This window comes from Schistocerca americana, unplaced genomic scaffold, assembly GCF_021461395.2.
Source record: "Schistocerca americana isolate TAMUIC-IGC-003095 unplaced genomic scaffold, iqSchAmer2.1 HiC_scaffold_13, whole genome shotgun sequence".
NCBI lineage: Eukaryota > Metazoa > Arthropoda > Insecta > Orthoptera > Acrididae > Schistocerca > Schistocerca americana.
In genome coordinates, this window is record NW_025725371.1 from 20,467,519 (window position 1) to 20,484,994 (window position 17,476).

Sequence of the window (17,476 nt, forward strand, 5' to 3'; positions counted from 1 at the left end):
TACATTTTGTTGACGCACCCTGTATATTCGGGATGGGAAAGATTTCTACATACAAGAGTAGCAATGTGATTGCTTCATTGGTGACCGTTTCACATGTCGTCTTATACATTTTTTTGACGCACCCTGTATATTCGGGATGAAAAAGATTTCTACATACAAGAGTAGCAATGTGATTGCTTCGTTGGTGACCGTTTAACATGTCTTCTTACGTCCCAGGCTAATCACATGACGGAAAAAAGCGGAACCAAAATTATATAAGAAGCCACAGCTCTAGTTATTTCTGTAGCTGCTGTATGTGTATTAATTTGTGTGTGCGGGCGAGACGAAACAGTCACTTTGCCATTGCCTGGTCGGTTCACGTCTTCTGTGCTCGCTGTAATTGGCCAACTGGATCACGTGTCCTGTGCTCAGATTGCGTCAACAAAGCCACATCGTCCAGGCAATCTAGACGCCACGCTTTGCGATGCTGTTGTGCCGTACTGATGGATTTACTTGCTCATCGCGCAAATGTGCGGTTTCAGCGCTGCAGCGCATTGAAGGCCAATCCGAGAGACGTCATTGTCTTTTCGGCGTGTTGTGCTACAATGCCTCAAAATCCGATACGGGCTTGCTTGGCAAATCCGTAGTCAGATAACGATTTTGTCAAACACATTTGATCGTTTGCGGGGGCCTTAGCCGCGACATTCTGGTCTTGCACTCGACTGAAAAAACCGACCGAAAGAAAAAATCGACGGGTAAAATATTCAAATGTGTGTGAAATCTTATGGGACTCAACTGCTAAGGTCATCAGTCCCCAAGCTTACACACTACTTAAGCTAAATTATCCTAAGGACAAACACACACACACCTATGCCCGAGGGAGGACCCGAATCTCCACCGGGACCAGCTGCACAGTCCATGACTGCAGCGCCTTCGACCGATCGGCTAATCCAGCGCGGCCGACTGGCAAAGTGGTGGTTAAAACCAGTAGATTGTCCCATCACGAATTCCATAATGTTTGAAGTGAAGTGCGGTGTCATACCTTACGTAAATGGTGCCTAGGGTGTTTTGTTTGTATGTTTCAATTCTAGTTGTTGTTTATAATATGTTGTCACCGATATTTCCTGGCAGATCTAAACTGTGGATCAAGTCGTGACTGCAACCTGGGACCTCCACTTTCTTCGAGCAGGTGTTGTGCTTGCTGAGCTATCCGAGCGTGACTCGCGACTTGCCTTCACAGCTTCAGTTCCGATAGTAGCTCTTTACCTGTGTACCTCGTGTTGTTCATTTCGTGTGGGTGGTGGCTCAGATTAGTACGTTTACTGTGGTAGAGTCACCAAAGTATCCCCAATAGCTGACAGCACTGTTGGCAGCTTTCAGTTGTAGAGTGCCAACAGGTGCAGGTGAGACAATAATCGACTACAGGGGTGTGGCGTCGTTGGCGGGGAGAGGTAGCCTATAGGGAACGCGTTAAGTGACTGCTCGAAGTACCGGGTGATCAAAAAGTCGGTATAAATTTGAAACTTAATCAACCACGGAATAATGTAGATAGAGAGGTAAAAATTGACACACATGCTTGGAATGACATTGGGTTTCATTAGAACAAAAAAAAACGAAGTTCACAAAATGTCCGACAGATGGCGCTGGACAGCGAAACGTCAGTGACTGCGCATGACAATCGTGTATAAAAGGAGCTGTAATGAGAGTCTGAGAATCTGATGCGCCAGCAGTCGCAGCATGTTGACGTTACCTGAAAAGGCACTTTTAGTGAAGCTGTATTATCAGAACGGGGAATGTGCTAGTTCAGCGTTACGATCCTATCGCCATAGGAAGGGGATTCGAACGGGCACCTGTTACCTGGCGAAGCGGAGGGCATTTGCGGTGTGGGCGTTTCAAAAGATGCCGGAAGATGACGATTGGTTGAGTTACTAAAATGTAGACTTTCACGGCCGGAAATATCATGTCCAGTATAATTATTCGTTTAGAGGAGACGCAAGTACTAGCGGCCACAAGCGGGTATTACGAAAGGCTCTACAGGGAGGCAATCGAAATCGCTAAACACCCAAATAATTTCAACCGAAAGGAGGAGGGCGTGAAATTAAACGGTATATGGATGCCGGTGTTGAGGAAGATGTGTACCACCCGTCCACTACTGGGTGATGGCAACGGCGACGGACAGCGGCCAATTGCACTGACGTTTCCAAAACACGTGACGTCACGCCGCGGCGCGGGAGCGCGCGGACACGGAATTTAGCGGCAGTCAGTAGCGAGCCAGCGGGTGTGTTGGACCTTCCATCGAGCTATGGACCAAAAATGGTTCAGATGGCTCTGAGCACTGTGGGACTTAACATCTGTGGTCATCAGTCCCCTAGAACTTAGAACTACTTAAACCTAACTAACCTAAGGACATCACACACATCCAAGCCCGAGGCAGGATTCGAACCTGCGACCGTAGCGGTCACGGGGTTCCAGACTGAAGCGCCTAGAACCGCACGGCCACACCGGCCGGCCAGCTACGGACCCCCTTGAAGATGTCTCCCGCAGTCGGAGACGAAACGTTGGGAATCGACACAGAATTCATCAACCGACCACGGCATAACATCCCGGATAATTATAATGGACATGATTGGTTGAGTAACGTGTTGTGGACCGACGAAGCTCATTTCACGCTCCGAGGGTCTGTCAATGCCCACAACTGCAGAATTTGGGCTACCGAAAATCCTAGAACTGTCGTGGAAACTCCACTGCACGACGAGAAAGTCACGGTATGGGTTGGATTTACCACATCTAACATTATCGGGCTTTTTTTCTTCGAGGATATGCGTGATTCTGGTTTTGAAACTGCTACCGTGACGGGTGAGAGGTACGCCGATATGTTACAGAATCGCATCATCCCCAGCCTGGCTGATAAACACCTGAAGAACGTACGATGTTTATACAGGATGGCGCTCCACCCCATATTGCTAGACGCGTGAAAGATCTCTTGCGCGCGTGGTTTGGTGATGATCGTGTGCTCAGCCGCCACTTTCGTCATGCTTGGCCTCCCAGGTCCCCAGACCTCAGTCCGTGCGGTTATTGGCTTTGGGGTTACCCGAAGTCGCAAGTGTGTCGTGGTCGACCGACATCTCTAGGGATGCTGAAAGACAACATCTGACGCCAATGCCTCACCATAAATCCAGACATGCTTTACAGTGCTGTTCACAACTTTATTGCCGGCCGAAGTGGCCGTGCGGTTAAAGGCGCTGCAGTCTGGAACCGCAAGACCGCTACGGTCGCATGTTCGAATCCTGCCTCGGGCATGGATGTTTGTGATGTCCTTAGGTTAGTTAGGTTTAACTAGTTCTAAGTTCTAGGGGACTAATGACCTCAGCAGTTGAGTCCCATAGTGCTCAGAGCCATTTTTTGAACAACTTTATTCCTCGACTACAGCTATTGTTGAGGAATGATGGTGAACATATTGACCATTTCCTATAAAGAACATCATCTTTGCTTTGTCTTATTTTGTTATGCTAATTATTGCTATTCTGATCAGATGAAGCGCCATCTGTCGGAAATTTTTTGAACTTTTGTATTTTTTTGGTTCTAATAAAACCCCATGGCATTCCAAGCATGTGTGTCAATTTGTACCTCCCTATCTACATTATTCCGTGATTTATTCAGTTTCAAATTTATTATAGACTTTTTGATCACCCGGTAGATGCGCGAAGCAGCTGAGGCGAGCTCTTAGCAGCTGTAGAGCCAAAACATTATGACCACCTGCTTTGTCTGTCTGTGGAATGCAGTACATCACTGATTCTGCGTGCCAGGGTCCGACAGCTTATTGGTAGGTTTGTGGCTGTAGATGTTCATGCACAGGTCACGTGATTCGCACAAATAATGGGCTGCAGATTTGTGTGCGCGGTGGTGGTGCCTAATAGTGACAAAAACACGTAGGATTTCCATCACGCGAATTTGGTCAGCGAGACATTAATGTGAGCTATAATGCTCCTCAAATTCCTATTCCACGGTTCTGGCTCCGAGATGCGGACAACTATACTGCAGAAAGATAACACCGCCATTAGGGAAGACATCTAGCGTGAAGGGATGCAGGTGGTTTGCATTTGTCAGAGTGCCTTTGATTACTGCCACAGGTGCTGAGCAAATGCGGGAGAATGTCTCCCAGAGCATAACGCTGGTCCTACCAGCCCGCGTCCGTGGTGCGCTGCACATTCTGAGCCGCCGTTCACCTCGATGGCGGCATTTGTGGACATGACCGTTGTTTACCAAAAATGTGATTCACCCGAAGAGCTGACACGTTTCATCGATCGTCAGTCGAACCCCGACGGTCCCGCGGCCACTGCACATGTGCACTACTGACCATTAAAATAGCTACACCACGAAGATGACGTGCTACAGACGCGAAATTTAACCGACAGGAAGAAGATGCTGTGATATGCAAATGATGAGCTTTGCAGAGCATTCACACAAGGTTGGCGCCGGTGGCGACACCTACAACGAGCTGGCATGAAGAAAGTTTCCAACCAATTTCTCATACACAAACAGCAGTTGACCGGCGTTGCCTGGTGAAACGTTGTTGTGATGCCTCGAGTAAGGAGGAGAAATGCGTACCATCACGTTTCCGACTTTGATAAAGGTCGGATTGTAGCCTATCGCGATTGTGGTTTATCGTATCACGACATTGCTGCTCGCATTGGTCGAGATCCGATCACTGTTAGCAGAATAAGGAATCGGTGGGTTCAGGAGGGTAATACAGAACGCCGTGATAGATCCCAACGGCCTCGTATCACTAGCAGTCGAGATGACAGGCATCTTATCCGCATGGCTGTAACGGATCATGCAGCCACGTCTCGATCCCTGAGTCAACAGTTGGGGAAGTTTGGAAGACAACAACCATATGCACGAACAGTTCCACGACGTTTGCAGCAGGATGGACTATCAGCTCGGAGACCGTGGCTGCAGTTACCCTTGACGTTGCATCACAGACAGGAGCGCCTGCGATGGTGTACTCGACGACGAACCTGGGTGCACGAATGGCAAAACGTCATTTTTTCGGGTGGATCCAGGTTCTGTTTACAGCATCATGATGGTCGCATCCGTGTTTGGCGACATTGCGGTGAACGCACATTGGAAGCGTGTATTCGTCATCGCCATACTGGTGTATCACCCGGCGTGATGGTATGGGGTGCCATTGGTTACACGTCTCGGTCACCGGATTGACGGCACTTTGAACAGTGGGCGTTACATTTCAGATGTGTTACGACCCGTGGCTCTACCCTCCATTCGATCCCTGCGAAACCCTACATTTCAGCAGGATAATGCACGACCGAATGTAGCAGGTCCTGTATGGGCCTTTCTGGATACAAAAAATGTTCAACTGCTGCCCTGGCCTGCACATTCTCCAGATCTCTCACCTATTGAAAACGTGTGGTCAATGGTGGCCGAGCAAGTGGCTCATCACAATATGCCAGTCACTACTCTTAATGAACTGAACTGTATCGTGTTGAAGCTGCATGGGCACCTGTACCTGTACACGCTATTCCAGCTGTGTTTCACTCAATGCCCAGGCGTATCAAGGTCGTTATTACGGCCAGAAGTGGTTCTTCTGGGTATTGATTTCTCAGGATCTATGCACCGAAATTGCGTGAAAATGTAATCACATCTCAGTTCTAGTATAATATATTTGTCCAATGAATACCAGTTTATCATATGTATTTCTTCTTGGTGTAGCAATTTTAATGGCCAGAAGTGTAATTGACAATGTTGTCGGGTTAAAGTGCGAACACATACGGATGGTCTGCTGCGTAACATCGTGATCGATAATGCACGATGAAACACTCGTGTGTGCACCGACATTGTGCTTGTTTGGCCGAGACGCCACAGCTCACCACCTATCCTGCCCACGTTCTCTGATGAGTAGTGGATGTCCAACCGTTTAGTGCCTAGTGCTAGTTTCACTGTCCTTCTACCTCTTTCTGTAGATGCTCGAGACAGTGGCGTGTAAACATTTGATCAGCTTATCCATTTTCGAGATACTCTTTCACAGGCACTGCATAGTAGTAATCTACCCTTTATCAGAGTCACTTATCTGAATGGCTTTCCCCATTTGCAACCCGTATCTTCTCTACGTGTCTGCCCCACTTGTATACTTTTGTTACCACATCGTATGCCCACAACGCCACCAGGCAGCAATGGATGTCGCGGTGGTCAGTGGTCGTAATCGTTTGACTCGTAAGTGTTGTAGGAACAGTGGAGGTGACAATCCGTTGGCAGCAATGATCTCATGGACGGGGTTGCCGTGACGAACTGTGCTGTAATGTAGCGGAGGTCTGGGTTATGTCGGAAGCCGATTGTTCGTCCGAGTTAGCGAACCTGTCGAATGTCTCGCCAGAAAATTCTGTTTCTGTTAAGTAATATAATAATAATAATAATAATAATAATAATATCACATCACAGCCAAGGCAGATTAAGCGTGGAATATATCAAGCAAACGCATTAAGTCCTTTCTGGTTCTGCCTTGCTCTGAACCCACTATCCAACATGCTAAATAATACAAAATATGGATATATATATAAAAACAAAGATGAGGTGACTTACCGAACAAAAGCGCTGGCAGGTCGATAGACACACAAACAAACACAAACACACACACAAAATTCAAGCTTTCGCTGTCTGCTTGTGTCTGTATGTGTGGATGGATATGTGCGTGTGTGCGAGTGTATACCTGTCCTTTTTTCCCCCTAAGGTAAGTCTTTCCGCTCCCGGGATTGGAATGACTCCTTACCCTCTCCCTTAAAACCCACTTCCTTTCGTCTTCCCCTCTCCTTCCCTCTTTCCTGATGAGGCAACAGTTTGTTGCGAAAGCTTGAATTTTGTGTGTGTGTTTGTGTTTGTTTGTGTGTCTATCGACCTGCCAGCGCTTTTGTTCGGTAAGTCACCTCATCTTTGTTTTTATATATATTTTTTCCCACGTGGAATGTTTCCTTCCATTATATTGAAATTATGGATATAATATTACTAGAACATACCAACACAAAATCATACATTTGCTATACATGGATGATCTAAAACTACTGGCAGCAACAAATCAACAACTCAACCAATTACTAAAGATAACAGAAGTATTCAGCAATGATATAAATATGGCTTTCGGAACAGATAAATGTAAGAAAAATAGCATAGTCAAAGGAAAACACACTAAACAAGAAGATTACTTATTGGATAACCACAGTGACTGCATAGAAGTGAGGGAAAAAACAGATGCCTATAAATATCTAAGATACAGGCAAAAAATAGGAATAGATAATACAAATATTAAAGAAGAACTAAAAGAAAAATATAGACAAAGACTAACAAAAATACTGAAAACAGAATTGACAGCAAGAAACAAGACAAAAGCTATAAATACTTATGCTATACCAATATCTACCTACTCATTTGCAGTAGTGAAATGGAGTAACACAGACCTAGAAGCACTCAATACACTTACACGATCACAATGCCACAAATATAGAATACATCACATACATTCAGCAACAGAAAGATTCACATTAAGCAGAACGAAAGGAGGAAGGGGATTTATCGACATAATAAACCTACATTATGGACAGGTAGACAATTTAAGAAAATTCTTTATAGAACGAGCAGAAACTAGAAACATACACAAAGCAATCACTCATATAAATACATCAGCTACACCTTTGCAATTTCATAACCACTTCTACAATCCTTTAGATCACATAACATCAACAGATACAAAGAAAGTAAATTGGAAAAAGAAAACACTATATGGCAAGCACCTGTATCATCTAACACAGCCACACATTGATCAAGACGCATCCAACACTTGACTAAGAAAAGGCAATATATACAGTGAGATGGAAGGATTCATGATTGCAATACAGGGTCAAACAATAAACACCAGATATTACAGCAAGCATATATTAAAGATCCCAATACCACAACAGATAAATGCAGACTTTGCAAACAACAAATAGAAACAGTAGATCACATCACAAGTGGATGTACAATGCTAGCAAATACAGAATACCCTAGAAGACATGACAATGTAGCAAAAATAATACATCAACAGCTTGCCTTACAACATAAACTTATAAAACAACACGTTCCCACATACAAGTATGCACCACAAAATGTACTGGAGAATGATGAATACAAATTATACTGGAACAGAACCATTATAACAGATAAAACAACACCACACGACAAACCTGACATCATACTCACCAATAAAAAGAAGAAATTAACACAACTAATCGAAATATCCATACCCAATACAACAAATATACAGAAGAAAACAGGAGAAAAAATTGAAAATTAGATCCAACTGGCTGAGGAAGTCAAGGACATGTGGCATCAGGATAAAGTTGACATTATACCAATTATACATCAACTACAGGAGTCATACCACACAATATCCACTAGTACATCAACGCAATACAGCTGCATCCAAACTTATATATAGAACTACAGAAATCTGTAATTATTGATGTTCAATTACCCGAACGTTCCTAAATGCAATGTAACATATACCGTACAGTTAAAAGGAAGTCACGCTTGATCGAGGTCCGTGTCACTTTCCATTTTTAACCATATATAACATCTGAGAAAGGAAAGAAATAATAATAGCTTTATTCAACATCGAATGGTACACTGCACACGTACAAAGAAACAGTAATGATTGAAGTATTTGTACAATACACGAGACACATTCTTCTGAATACGTCATTAATTTACAACAAAATTACAATAAGATGTTTACTGATTTCTATTCACATAATTTCGCGAAGCATTTGTTGTTCTTCGTGTAAGTAAGTATGGTACTCTTCTAATGTGTAGAAAGGGTGTTTTACTAAAAGTTTCTTAAGCTGGTGTTTCAATTTAACTGTAGGAAGAGCCACGACTGCACTAGGCAGTGCATTAGCCAATTTTATACCTGCGTACTGAGGCCCCTTTTCGTAAAGTGCTGTTCTGTGGGTGCCAATGTAAAAACTTTATTTCTAGTATTGTACTGGTCAAAATCTGAATAAGTGTTCAGGTGCAGTCTTTTCAGAAGCAATATGGCTTTTAGAATGTATGTGTTTACAACACTTAACACCTCAGTTTTTGGAAACAAGTTGCGACAAGATTTCCTATATTTTGCTCCACAGATTATTCTCACACCCCTTTTTTGAAGAATGAGTTTGGTTGTTGCCCCCCAAATTTCAATACTGTAGTTCAAGTGAGAGGAGAAAAGAGCACGGTATGCAGTCCATAGGACTACAGTGTCTCTACAGAACTTGTTAATAGTACTGATTGCAAATATATTTTTTGACAACTTAGTTGTTAGGGAGTCAATATGTGTGTCCCATTTCAGGTTGCTTTGGATTGTTACGCCAAGGAATTTTGCACTAGACTCTTTCTTTACCAATTCGTTGACAATGTATAATTTAATTTCATTATTCAAACTACTTTTGTTAAACTCCATCAAACATGTTTTACTGGTGCTTACATTTAAGTGGCTTTCATTAAAAAACTGAACAATTTCTTTTGTCACATTATTACACTTGGCCTCTAGTTCATACACAACTCCTTTTTACACACAATGGACGTGTCATCGGCATACAAAACAATTTTTGAATTTATAGTACAGTATTTAATATCATTTACATAGATAAAGAGCAGAAGGGGGCCCAACACCAAGCCCTGGGGCACGCCATATTTTATGCAAGCGATCTCTGACTTGTAGACACCACTTTCCGTTTTAAGCAGAACAAACTGTTTTCTAATGCTCACATAACACTTTATTAGGTCATAAGCAGCGCCTCTAATGCCCATGTTCCGTAGCTTGTCTAATAGGATGTCAACATTCACACAATCAAAGACTTTTTCTAGGTCTAGGTATGAAATTTGTAGTGACAGACTGACCAGTAGTGTAACGTGAGCCCTAAGTTAGATTGGAAGATGATAGTCTGATTGTGCGTTGGCAAAGCCAATGAATGTGATGGCTTTCTCTTTGTATAGGCTACTGTATTGTGTATTCCAGAGTTAAATTTATGTCGCTGGTGAAGACACTATTTTCTTACAGTGGCTATATTTTCAGATTTTCAGTACATCTACATCTACACCCATACTCCGCAAGCCACCTGACGGTGTGTGGCGGAGGGTACCTTGAGCACCTCTATCGGTTCTCCCTTCTATTCCAGTCCCGTATTCGCGGAAAGAAAGATTGTCGGTATGCCTCTGTGTGGGCTCTAATCTCTCTCATTTTCTCCTCACGGTCTCTTCGCGAGATATACGTTGGGGGGAGCAATGTACTGCTTGACTCCTCGATGAAGGTATGTTCTCGAAACTTCGACAAAAACCCCTTACCGAGCTACTGAGCGTCTCTCTTGCAGAGTCTTCCACTGGAGTTTATCCATCATCTCCGTAACGTTTCCGCAATCACTAAATGATCCTGTAACGAGGTGTGCTGCTTTCTGTTGGATCTTCTCTCTCTCTTCTATCAACCCTATCTGGTTCGGATCCCACAATGTTGAGCAATATTCAAGCAGTGGACAAACAAGTTTACTGTAACCTACTTCCTTTGTTTTCGGACTGCATTTCCTTAGAATTCTTCATGTGAATGTCAGTCTGGCATCTGCTTTACCAACGATCAATTTTATATGATCATTCCATTTTAGATCACTGCTAATGCCTATTCCCAGAAAATTTATGGAATTAACTGCTTCCATTTGCCGACCTGCTATATTGTATCTAAATGATAAAGGATATTTCTTCCTATGTATTCGCAGCACATTACACTTGTCTACATTGAGATTCAGTTGCCATTCCCTGCACCATGTGTCAATTCATTGCAGATCCTCCTGCATTTCAGTACAATTTTCCTTTGTTACAACCTCTCGATACACCACAGCATCATCCGCAAAAAGCCTCAGTGAACTTCCGATGTCATCCACAAGGTCATTTATGTATGTTGTGAATAGCAACGGTGCTACGACACTCCCCTGCGGCACACCTGAAATCACTCTTACTTCGGAAGACTTCTCACCATTGAGAATGACATGCTGCGTTCTGTTATCTAGGAACTCTTCAATCCAATCAGACAATTGGTCTGATAGTCCATATGCCCTTACTTTGACTGTGGGGAACTGTATCGAACGCCTTGAGGAAGTCAAGAAACACGGCATCTACCTGTGAACCCGTGTCTATGGCCCTCTGAGTCTCGTGGAGAAAAGCGCGAGCTGGGTTTCACACAATCGTCTTTTTTGAAACGCGTGCTGATTCCTACAGAGTAGATTTCTAGTCTCCAGAAAAGTCATTATACTCGAACATAATACCTGTTCCAAAATTCTACAACTGATGGATGTTAGAGATATAGGTCTATAGTTCTGCACATCTGTTCGACGTCCCTTCTTGAAAACGGGGATGACCTGTGCCCTTTTCCAATCTTTTGGAACGCTACGCTTTTCTACAGACCTACGGTACACCTACATCAGATGGCATTAAAAAGAACAGCATTCCTGACTCTCAGTGCCAATGGAGATCCTGTGACATCATCGGAATTTATATTGCAGTGTTTCTGTTTTTTATTATGTCAGCTGTCAGTTATTCCTTAAGGCACATATCTCTATCACATCAATGATGTGAGTGGTCTGTTGGCTCAATATCACACTATTAACTTGTCCTGAAATAGTTTCAGCCATAAGAAATGATTTCAGCGACAGTTGTCAAATAATGTTGGCATGTCGTTGCTGTTATTTGTTCCATTAACACAGTGGGAAGTAGCTGAAATCCGTGTGAGTGCGGGTTTGCAATGCTGTTTATGTTTTTTTGCAGTGTCTGCAAGCATATCTGACAGACGTCCACTCGACAGCTCGTCACCTCCCCTGGCGCCTTCCACCTCACCGTAGTCCGACTGCAGGCTCGACAGTGAAATGGCTTCAGTGTCTGAGCACAGTGGACTGTGCCACGCGGGAGAAGGCGCTGCAGTGTGGCGTACGAGCATTGACGACTTGCCTGAGGAGATACTGATAAAGATCTTCTCTCACTTGTCTTTCACTGAGCTAGTGGACGTGGTATGGAAAGTGTGCCGTCGTTGGAGAAAGCTGTCGCGAGATTTGAGGTTGTGGGCTGACAAGGAATACCATGTCGGGTAAGTAACCTGCTGGCTGTAACATTGTAAAACTGACGTGGGAACTTTGGATGTGAGCACACTGTCGGCACAACTTAGATCATTCTGCTTTTGTATTCAAAATGAGTTCCACTTTTAGAATCCTGTAAAGGAGCTAAGACCTATTTGATTTTGGTATATTTGTTAGATTGAGTGTGTTAGCTAAATTGGATAGTGTCATTTGGTGCACAGGTGCTAGTAATAAACTGTCTTCTTTTACTTCTTCGTTAGTCTTGTACCCTGTTCTGTTTGTGAACCAGGGTATACGCCATATTTTTACCTTTCTTTTCTACCCCTTGCGAGAATGTACCCATTCATTTTTTTTCTTGCGCTCATTTTTCCCTGACGGAGTTTCAAAAGATTCCAAAGATCAGTGACTCTCTCTGCCGATTAAATATCTTTCTGCCCACCACCAGTTCCTATTGTGCTCTGGCGTAAAAGTCTACGATAGGGCCAGTGGTGTACTTACATGTTTAATGCAAGAAACATTTCTGTATGTTTTCCCCACATTACATTTTCATCTATCCGTACTCCTAAAAATTTAGTGACACGGGTTTTCTTTATCTTACACTGCCCAAGTTCTGTTGTTATGTGGCTCCTAGTTTGTTTTATGTCTGAAGTCTACCGAAACTCTTTCTTTGTCATTCACAATTAAAATGTTATCCATAAACAATACATTTCATCTTTCTGCGCTACTGTGACTGTCTTCTGAAGGCCAGCATCATTCATAGCTTTAACAGACAGATTGGTGTCACCAGCAAACAATATTGTACCTGCTGCTGATACATGGCTTGGCATGCCATTTATAAATATTAAGAACAGCTGTGGTGCCAGCAGGGAGTCTTGTGGCACCCCGTATCCGACTCTTTGGTATTCTGATGAGTAAACTCTCCCTGTATCTTTGCCATTTGGTGCCTGTTACAAAGATAAGATTTGAACCATTCATATGAATCCCACAACATAGCAATATAGCTCTCTCTCTCTCTCTCTCTCTCTCTCTCTCTCTCTCTCTCTCTCTCTCTCTCCCCATCTCTCTCTTTCTTTCTTTTAAAAAAAATACATAAGACATGTTGAAGACACCTCCCTATCCCCCCCCCCCCCCCCCTGGTCATGATTGATTATATAATGAACTTTTCTCTGATCAGGAACTCTTTCAGGCTCTTGACGCATCAAACAGTGTGGCCTCAGGCCCTGGTTCAGTTCATCATCCAACATGTGAATGTTACTCAAACCTGGCCAGAAAGTATTTTTGCTTTTCAGGGTCAAGATAGTATCCCTATCCTTAAACCAGGCAAAATCCAGACATCCATTGACAGCTACTGACCGATTAAACCTCATCAGTGTGCTCTGAAAACTGCTCGAAAAGATGGTGGCCCGACGGTTGTTCTGGTTTCTCGAATCACTGGGCCTTTTGTCCCCCAGTTTCCAGGAGGAACAATCCTCAATTAACCGTGTGGTTAGGTTGGAAACAGCAATCTGATGGGGTGTTTCTAAATGGTGAAATCTCATTGAAGCCTTTTTTATCTCCATGAGGCATACAACACTGCCCAGCATGATCACATTTTACTTAACCTAAATGACAGGGGCTTTCAAGACGCCCTACTGATTTTTGTCGGCTTTTACTCCACTGATTTTTTCGTGTTACAGTCGGTACACCACTCAGAGTGCACGGGTCCAAAAAAATGGCAGGGCTCCATGCATTTCACAACCTGTCGTACCTCTCGTCACACTCACATTGTTTCAACTTTTGCATTTGTAACAGCTCCCAGTCTGTAGCCTTCACCAAACAACAATTTCAAGGTGTATCCACGGAGCCTCCACTTGGACCCTTTCCCGCGACCTCCAATTCTCTTCGACAAAAATGTGAGACACGCATTTGTGTCGTCCTACCGCAGTCCGTCTGGACCCAGAACTCGACTTGTGTACTTAGTGCCGGGATGTTGTTGCACAGTCTCAATTTTTGGGCTTCCTCTTTGATAAAAGGCTGACACAGCTGTCCCATATTTGTTAACTAAAGAGTCGCCCGCACGCGTAAGCTTAAACCTCTCCACTTCCTCGCCCACACCTCTCGGGGAGCGAATCATCCTATTCGGCCTAACTCCGTACGTACCGGGCCACAGTTTTGACCTAACTGGATGGTGGTCACCAGGTTTATGCTTCAGGGGTACCTTCAAATTTGAAATGACTGCACCGAGTCTGTCATCGTGGAATAAGTCGAGTCACTGGCAGCAGTCCACAGCTCGTCGTATAGTGGCTGCCTCTGGGCTCCAGTGTCCCGGGTTCGATGCCCGGACCGGTTGGGGATTTTCTCTGCCCGGGGTTGGGTGTTTGTGTTGTCCTCATCATTTCTTCTTCATCATCATCATCATCATCATCATCATCATTTGTGATTGTGGCTAGATTGGGTTGTGTAAAAATTGGGACTTCGTGCGGGTGCTGATGACCACGCAGTTGAGTGCCCCACACACCAATCATCATCATCATCATCATCATCATCAGACCACTTCATTGAGACCACTTCATTGAGACCACTTCATTGAGACCACTTCATTGAGACTACTTCCTTTGACACTCTGTGATATAGCATGGTTCTCCTCTCCCATCTGCTAAGTTTTGAATATCTGCTGATAGCAAATTTTTTTTCTTTCCTATAATTTTCTACCATGTTTCCAGTACTGTTTTGTAAGTCATATATGGCACATGTATTGCTTTTGCAGAGGTGTAACTGGGCTTTCTCCATTTAGCTTTGTCGTTTAGTTTTTCTTCTCACTACGCTGATTGCATTGGTGGCATCAGTTTGGCTGTGGAAGGTGTTGATTAAGTATTACAATCGATTGGGGTTAACACCATAGTTCGATACGTGTGAAACTTGGTGAGCTAATCGGCACAATTTAATTTAATGACCCATACCAACAGAATGCTGAGCATTCTGACTTTTATGGAAAGTACTTTAAATTACCAGTGACAAGACAGTTGACATTCAAATACATCAGCAGCCCCGTCTTCCATTACAAATTTCATCATAGCTACTGTTAGATTATGACTTTTGACTACTTATTTTTGTGTATAAAATGATATGCAGTATTGATTAATTGATTTAATAATTAATAATTTCATATAATTTACCCTAATTTGCAGTAGGGCACTGATGCATGAAATAAGGGATCTACATTGTGTGAAAGTAATAGCACCCAAGTATTTTTCTGAATTTCTGACCAGCAACATTTTCTGTGAGCCAAAATCATATTAGTTCTTGTAATATAAGAAAATCAGAAAAATCCAACCTAGCCATTTTTAAACCACAATGTAGCCTCCAAAATAGCAGTTTGTTCTTGTGCCAGTCTACAAAGAGTCAGACTTCACCCAGAATTGGCAGTCGGTCGTTTGAAAGCTCACGAGTAAGACCTATGTCGGGAGCACTCCCAGTGTCAATTTGTGCCACTACTACATGTGTTCGGCGAGCAAAAATATGTCCACTGACAACAGCAAAGCTCAAGACTTGGATGCTTAATAATTTTTGAGTGATTTCTGTAGCCTAAATTAATGAACATCTTTACTAAACTGTGTTGTGATTGAAAAATGGTAGGAAATGTTACGGTCATCAAAACTACCGATTGTTGAATACTGAAGCTCGTTATGGACTGGATTGAACTACCGAAGTGAAATCATTTCTGTAATAAATTACTACAGGGTAGTGTTAAAAAGGAACTGTGACTTTTTTGTGTAAATACTGACTGTATTTTGTACCACAGTCAAACAATTAACTTCACCACTGTTATTGTAGATGTCGATCTGGTTTTGTGGGCTAGTAAGTTTTTGTAATTGATAAACGGGTCACTGTTCTTAACAGTTGAACTTAGTGAAGAATGCATGTATGTGTGTTAATGCAATCTAGATTATATGTACATTTTTGAGTAAACACCATCCCTCACTCATTTGGACTTTCAACTTCACTGATAAAAGAGTGATGATGCTACTGAGGAAAGAACTACAATAAGCAGGTCAGTTCTGCTTAAAGTCTTTGCTGAAGCAGAGAACTTACCTCTCCGTTTCTCACAGTACCAACTCCAGCTCACTTACGCAATCGCACTCGAATGTTTTCCTAATTGTCCAACTTATCGGATTCTTCTCGGATAAGGGGCACCGATCCACCCACCCTCGGGGGTGATTAACAGTCGGAATGCACCTGGAGGTCCCCCACGTAACTTGCTCAGAATGTGCACACTGTGTTCTGCCCCCTCCGTTAGCACCCAGACCACGAATTGAGACCAACCTGCATCATCCCTGTTATCTTTCAATGTCTGTTTTTGTCAGTTCATCAGGAGTATCAGGATGGTAGTAGCTCTGAAACCCCGAGTAAGGCAGGATATGCTTTACGCCTCCTGCTAACCCTTTTTTTTAAAAAAGAAAATTGCTACCAGGAACATCTAGTGTTTTTACTGCAGAGCTGATAGTCATTAACAGAGCTTTAAGTTTTATAAAACAGACTTCTGTTGATGAGATCTTAATTTGTAGTGACCCAGTGAGCAGTCTCCGTGCTATTGACCGATGTTACTTTCGTCACCTACTGTTTACGATCTTTTCCGTGACCTCGGTTGCAGTGCCTGCTCAGTTGTCTGTCTCCGGGTCCCGAGTCCAGGGAATGAACCGGCTGCCTGTTTGGCTGGAGAAGCGATTACCCACCCGACATTCACGTAGACAGTAGTGTGTGGAGATCTGCAGACCTGTGTTCACTCAGAAACAGAACATCTGGTGAGCTACTGTCCCTTTTAACAAACTCTACACTATCAAGGAGACTGCTGCTGTACCGCTGTAATGAATCTCCTATCCTACGTAGCACAGTCTTCCGGATTGTTCACCTCTAATGTTGGTGGACAGCGTACGGTGGTTTTGAAGTGCTTTTGGGATGGTGTGGGATGGTTTGACTGGTTCTGTGGGATTGTCAACACCACCATCTCTATCAGCTGCCACGGTCATACCTCTCCTACTCTGTTTTAATCACTTTCAGGTGTGGTTTGCCCTTTTTTCTGCCATACCCTATTTTGTGTTTTAGGGGCAACACTCCATTGTAGCCGAGACCTTCATTATTTCTTACCCTCCGTACTAGCTGTTGACAGAGTATCTGCTTAATAGGGTTTCACGCTTCCCCCAAGATAGTGGGTGCTGTTCCCCTCTTTAAGACTTCGACTCTCCGGAGAGGGGCAGCTGAGGGAGGGAAGACTCCCGCCACACGCCGAGCCCCGAGCGACACTCGCCCGCGCCCACCCACCTCTTGACGTCACTGTTACTCTCACCTTATTTTCTTGTCGCCAGCCCATCTGATGTTCA

The 17,476-nt window shown here is 43.6% G+C and overlaps 1 protein-coding gene across 8 annotated transcripts in view; it reads left to right on the plus strand.

Annotated features, from left to right (window-relative positions):
• The window catches only part of LOC124564247, a 116,568-nt gene that overhangs the window by 23,183 nt on the left and 75,909 nt on the right, over window positions 1-17,476 (plus strand). For 7 of the 8 annotated variants that reach the window (XM_047131001.1, XM_047131006.1, XM_047131000.1 and 4 more), the window contains exon 2: window positions 11,815-12,130. In XM_047131001.1, the coding sequence (XP_046986957.1) occupies window positions 11,913-12,130 (218 nt within the window). In that variant the 5' untranslated portion in view covers window positions 11,815-11,912. Of the gene's footprint in view, window positions 1-11,814; window positions 12,131-17,476 lie in introns of those variants that run through there. The other variant, XM_047131003.1, reaches the window with a different exon arrangement.